We start from the raw sequence: 6,389 nt of genomic DNA, 5'->3' as shown, positions 1-6,389 counted from the left end.
CCCCTGGCCCCTGCTCAGCCTGCTTTCTTATGCAACACAGGCCCACCTGCCCAGGGGTGGCACCACCCACAGTGGGCTGGGTCCTCCCACATCACTCATCAAGAAGATGCACCTCAGATATGGCCACAGGCGAGTCCAATGAAGGAAATTCCCCAATGGAGGCTCCCTCAACCCAGGTGTGTCAAGTTGACATTAAAGCATCCAGCACAATTGGCAAGAAGACCACAGTGTTAGGAATCCTGGGAAGGTCCATCAGGAGCATTGCAGAGACAACGTGGAAGGAGCCTGAACTCAGTGTCCCTCATTAGAGCAGTCATCCCCACGGGACACGTGGCTTCCCGGCCACAGCCCTTCCCTTGCCCCATCCACTTGAAGGGTGGACATGGAAGGACACTGTGCGGAGCCCTCCTGGGGGAGCTGGTGAGAGATCGCTAATCCAGGTGACACCAGGTCTGATCGTGTTGCTGACCCTCCAAACCCAGCTCGCTACCCAGTACCATTCGGGAGCCCGGGTAGAGGACCTTGGTTCCCTCTCTACTCTTCTTCTGATTGTTTCTGGTTTGGAAAAAATGTAATGTTTTTATTAATTCTTTGAGAACTTCATATGAAGTCTTTTGTTCACATCCTCCCCTTCCCACCAAATCTACTCCACGTCCTCACACATCTGAGTTCATGCTGTTTTGTTCTCCCAATAGGAGTCCAAATACTGTATGGTGTGGAATCTGCTCTGTATTGTTGACCTACCAAGCGCCACACCCTTAAAGAACACTGCCTTACCTCCTCCCATCAGCTATCACATCCCGATAGCTCCTCAGCCAGGAGCAGGGCTTTATGGCTGCCTTCCTACCTCTGTGCTGGCACTTAGTCTGGCTTCATCTTGAGCAGGTCTTGTGCATGCTGTCACAGTTGCTAGGAGTTCATATGCACATCTGCTCTGCTGTTTGGAAAATGCTGTTTCCTTGTGGTCACCCACCGTCGCTGGCTCTTACAATTTTTCTGCCTCCTTTTCCCCAAAGATCCCTGAGCCCTGGTGGGGGTGTGGAGGGTGTGATATAAACATCTGATCTGGGGCCATGACCTCTTTGGTCGCTTATTCTCTGCCCACTGACCAGTCAGTTCTGGGGTCTCTGTTATAACTTTCTTCTACTATGAGAAGCAGCTTCTCTGATGAGGGTTGAGAGATGTACTAATCTATGAGTGTAACAATAAATCATTACGAGTCAGCTTAATACTATGTCCATTAGTAGAACATTAGTAGCAGGCTCTCCCTTAGGGCCCATGACTTATCTAGCCACATGTTCTTAGCCCAGACAATGGTGCCGTGTATGGGTTCCATATTGTGGAATGGGCCTTAAATCCAATCAGAGGGTGGTTGCTTTTCCCTTAACATTCGTGCCTCTGTTGTGCTCTGGGGCATCTGTTTCCTGGCCAGTCATTACTGTCATTCTCAGGGTTTACAGCTGAGTAAGACTGATGATCACTTTTCCAGTAACTTGAAATAGCACCTTCCAGCACTACAAAAGCTAGCTAAGAGGGATGAAACTTCCAGGTCAGTATCCACTGGGATTTTACATATGTGTGAAGACACACATATGTGGTGTCTTCATCAATAGGATATTATCTTCAGGTTCTAGAGGATAACCAAGAACGATACAATACAATGGCAATAGCTTGTAATGTTTGAGAGGTGATAGAATCCCATCGGCCAATAGCTCAAACAGACGTAGCCCATCTCTGGTGCTGGGGATTTGTTTGCTAAGTTGGTGTAATGTCCCCCTGCTATAGTTTCTTAACAGTTGGATAATGTTTCATTGTGTAAATGTACAATACTTGCATTATCCATTCATCTGTTGATGGCCACCCAGGCTGTTTCTGTTTCCTGGCTATTGTGAACAGAGCAGTGCTGAACCTGGATGAACAAGTATCTGTACAGGAGGACACAGAGTCCTTTGGTGTATACTCAAGAACAGTGTAGCTGGGTCTTTGGGAAATCTACTCTTAGCATTTTGAGAAATCTCCACCCTGGTTTTCATAATGGCTGTACACGGTTTTACTCCCACCGGCAGTGAGTAGACGCGCCCTTTTCTTGACATTCACGTTTGTCATCATTTGATTAAATCTTAGCCATTCCGACTGGGGCAAGATGAAATCACAATGCAGTTTAGATGTGCATTTCCCTGAGAGATGACGGTACTGAACATTTTTAAAAAGTGCTTCCCACCCATTTGTATTTCATCTTTTGAGACATCTCTGTACCATTTTTTAAAATTGGGTTGGCTCTTTTCTTGATATTTAGTTTATATTTTTTATGTGTATGAGTGTATTGCCTGCATTTATGTAAGTGCACGCTTGTCATGAAATGCCTGCAGAGGTTAGAAGAGGGTGTCAGATCCCCTGGAACTGGAGTTATGGATGGATATTAGTCACCATGTAGGTGCTGGGAACCAAATTGAGGTCCTCTGCAAGAGCAGCTAGTGCTCTTAACCACTGAGCCATCTCTCCAGCCCCTGATTTTTTTTTTGTTGTTGTTCTTTGTATATTCTAGATACTAACCCTCTGTCAGATGTACAGATGGTAAAGATTCTTTCCCATTCTCTAGGCTCTCTCTTTGCCTAAATGATGGTGTCCTTTCCTGTACAGCATCTTACTGAGGGCCGTACTGGCACAGCCAAGCCAGAACAGGGGGTTGACACCATCACAGAAGTGGTCGATGCGGTTGGAGCTGCAGAAGGGCAGCCGGAATGTGAGGCTGGTCTGCACGATGGAGTTCAGGCAGCCTCCACAGTAGGTGCCCAGAACCAGGAGGGCACGGGCAATAGGGCACATGGTCACAGGGTACCTCAGGGGACTGCAGATGGCCAGGAAGTGGTCATAGGCCATCACGGCTAAGAGGAAAGCCTCCATAGTAGCCAACAAGGAGAAGAAGAAAAACTGTGTGGCACAGGCCTCAAAACTGGTGACCTTGGAGGAGAGGAAGATGGCCAGGGCTTTGGGGGCTATGGCAGAGGAGTAGCAGAGGTCAAGGAAGGACAGGTTCTTGAGGAAGAAGTACATGGGGGAGTGCAGGCGGGCATCCAGGGTGATGACCACGATCATGGTCAGGTTTCCCAGGATGGTCACCACATACAGGGCCAGGAAGACAGCAAAGAGCAGGGTCTGTGTCTCTGCACTGCCCCCAAATCCTACCAGCACAAACTCCCTCAAGGGCACCACTGAGAGGTTTCCATTTCTGTGGACTGGAAAGGCCATGAGTGGGACAGGTAGAGAGGATGTTGGAGGCAGAGAGAGGGAGCTGGCTTCACCCCCACAGTCTCATGTCCCACTGATGGTTAAGACCCATTTGTGACATGCTGTCTACAAACCAAGAGGTCACCACCTGCCTGTATTTTCCGGATTAGTCCATATAATGGACTAATGACCTGAAAGGGAGACATTTCCTCCGATTTACTTAATTCGTGAGGATGTGCCGAGACTTTCCTGTGAGGAAAATGAACTGTGCTCTTGGGATGCAAAGAAGCATCTGGGGCTGAATCGCCCGCAGGATACAGACAGCCTTTCAGCTTCTCCATGCTGCCTCTGAGCCACCTGTCTTTTCGCCTCCAAGGGCTGCTCCTGAGTGGCGCCGTTGGCACAGCTGCCTCCTGAACCCCCACTGCACCCCTCAGGCTTCATCTTACTCAGTACTCAAGAATGCTCCTAACGCCTTGTGCTGACCAGTCCTGTCAGCTTTGTTGCTGATAGCTGCCCAGCAGCATCACATCTGGCTGTCCCCTGGATCTGCATGGCATTGCTACTGCTGTTGTTGCTCTCTAGGTTCAGATCACAGATCCGCGTGAGCCTGAGGGCTTGTAGCCAGCAGTTCGACACCAAAACCAGAGGAACATTGGTGGTGGGCGTGGCATCCCATACAGGGAGGAGAGAAGGAGGGTGGGTGCAGGGCTGCTTTTCTATCTCATAAGGGATGTGACTAGTAAAGTCCAAAGCTCACACCAGAACAGATCACATTTCCTAGGGGTTTGATCTGTGGCATCTCGAGGGTACTTTATTTGGAAAAGTGAACTCCCCGTGGATGTAGCTGTGTAGGCGTTGGTTTCAAGGAAGAAACCCCTCTCAGCTTACTTCTCTGAGATGGTGGTGTATGACAGCCTAGATACCCAAACTCACAGTAAGACGAGAGGATGGGATTGCTCTGTCTTGGAGAATGACACTGATCATGAAGTAACCACAGAAGCAGGTAGTGGGTCACAACCCCAGGTAAAGCCCCTTGGAGCATGTTGGTAAAGACCAGGTTCAGCTGGTACTGGGGGCAGTGAGCATGGGGGAGAGGGCCTTTTAGACTAGCTATGGTCCTATGTTGCCCTCCCAAGGAGGAGCCCCTATGATTCTGGAGATCACTCACCGCAGGACAGCTGCATCTGCTCCTACCACAGGTTCTCAGCCCATGGCTGTGGCTGGGTCTCCAAACAATGCTATTTCAAATTTCACTGGCCTCGCTGCCAGGTCTGAGGTGGGATGGGGACTGTGTGGCACCTGAGGAGCAGCTGGGAAAGCTGCTCGGGTACCTGTTGCCTCTGCATGCCTCAGTGACCCTGGTATTGCTGTACAAATCTGCCTGTGCCTGGACTGAGGTCCATCTTCCCTGGAAGAGCCTAGGGACAGAGCTCTGTGATTATCTGCAGGGACTCTGTCCTGTGCTCCTTCATTCTAAACTCATGCACCACTAGTGTGAGGCAGTCACAGCACCAGCTGCATCAGATGCTAGCCAGTCTCACCCATGTTAAAGCCACTTCTTTCAGGACTCCCCCAGCTGTGAAAAACTCCTTAGGATTGCAGAAGACCAGGGAAGTACTAGAAGGACTCTGGCAGGCCAGGGACACCTCCAAGAGCCACCACCCAGCACGGACACTCACCATATTGATGCACGCCCACCACATTGTCCTTAAACTATTATTCACCAGAGCCCATGTGATCCCTGAAGATATCTTTTGGTAGGACAGCCATGTTCACAAGATTAATTTTTCCAATCCATGATCATAAGAGGTCTTACCATTTTCTAGAGTCTTCCTCAATTTTTTTCTTCAGTGTCTTAAAGTTTTCAATGTAGAGATCTTTTGCCTCCTTGGTTAATTTTATTCCAGGTGTTTTTTTGTAGCCGTTATGAAAGGGATCGTTTCCCTGATTTCTTTTTCATTGTGTTTGTAATTGGTACAGATGTCAGCTTCTGGGTGCACACAAGAGAACTTGGATATGATGAGAGAGATCTTGGGTACTGAACTCCTGGGAGTCAGATGTGAGATTTTGGGTGTGAATTCTGGGTGAAGACATGAGCTCCTGGGTGCAATTATGAGATCTTAGGTGTAGGGGTGAGATTTGGGTGTGACTGTAAGCTCCAGGTACAGATGTGAACACCTGGGCACAGGGGTGACCTCCTGAGTGTGGGAGGGAGCTCCTATGTGCATGTATGACATACCGAGGGAAGGCATGAACTCATGGGTGCACAGGGGATCTCTTGGGCACAGGTCTGAGCTCTTTAGTGCAAGCTGAGCTCCTAGGTACAACTGTGAGGTCCTGGGTACAGGGGTGAGTTTCTGGGTGCTTGTGTGAGGTCCTGGGTGCAGGGGTGAGTTTCTGTAGCAGGTGTGAAGTCCCCAGTTCAATGACCACCTTCAGGTGCATTATGAGTTCCTGGGTACAGGTCTGAGGTCCTGGTATAGTGCAAGATCCTGGGTGCAGGGTGAGATTCTGATCCAGGTGTGCAGTCTTGGGTGTAGCTGTGAGATCCTGGGTAAGGGTGTGAGCACCTAGACACGGATATGATATCCATGATGAAAGTGTGAGATGCTGAGTGTGGATGTAAACTCCTCGGTACATCTGTGATATATTGGTCTCACTATGAGATTCTGGGCTTAGATGTGAGATACTGGGTAGAGGTTTGAGATCTGGGTGTAGGAGTTGATGATTACCATTCTCTGCCAGTAACATGCATAGCACTTTCTAGTATATGAAAGCTAGCCAATAGAGACATACCTTCAAGGTCAGTACCAGCCTGTTTCTCCTTGTTTGTTTGTAACTCAGGTATGTAGTGTGATCAGCAGTAGGCTCTTACTGTCAAGTTCTTGTGGGTCAAGTGCAATGGCAATAGCCCAAATTGCTTGAGGACCTACGGGATCCCTGTGGTTAACAACTCCAGTAGAGGGACTCCATTCCTGGCATTGGGCTTTTTATTTGTTAGTCTGTTAAGGCAACCGAACCCCTGTTATAGGTAACTACTTTTGAACTATTTTTATATTGTATGTGTATATATTGAAAGAAGCTTCTCTAGTAGGTTGCCACATGACTCTGTCAAACAGCCTTTAGTGCTAGTTACCCCTCTGCTTGCTCCCTCTTCA

The 6,389-nt window shown here is 48.8% G+C and overlaps 1 protein-coding gene across 1 annotated transcript; it reads right to left on the bottom strand.

The window, feature by feature from the left end:
* Positions 1-2,595: 2,595 nt before the first annotated feature.
* Positions 2,596-3,249, bottom strand: LOC103730862 (olfactory receptor 12-like). The gene has a single exon (XM_008829172.1). The coding sequence runs from the start codon at positions 3,247-3,249 to the stop codon at positions 2,596-2,598; it is 654 nt and encodes a 217-aa protein (XP_008827394.1).
* Positions 3,250-6,389: the final 3,140 nt, after the last annotated feature.

This window comes from Nannospalax galili, unplaced genomic scaffold (genome assembly GCF_000622305.1).
Source record: "Nannospalax galili isolate Female #2095 unplaced genomic scaffold, S.galili_v1.0 scaffold453, whole genome shotgun sequence".
In the NCBI taxonomy this organism is placed as follows: domain Eukaryota; kingdom Metazoa; phylum Chordata; class Mammalia; order Rodentia; family Spalacidae; genus Nannospalax; species Nannospalax galili.
Note: the sequence above shows the minus strand (reverse complement) of the source record. Positions and strands in the feature narration are given on the sequence as shown.

What these genes read in the sequence shown, in the direction of transcription:
- LOC103730862 (XM_008829172.1), bottom strand. Translation starts at nt 3,249, where the DNA reads ATGGCCTTTCCAGTCCACAGAAATGGAAACCTCTCAGTGGTGCCCTTG.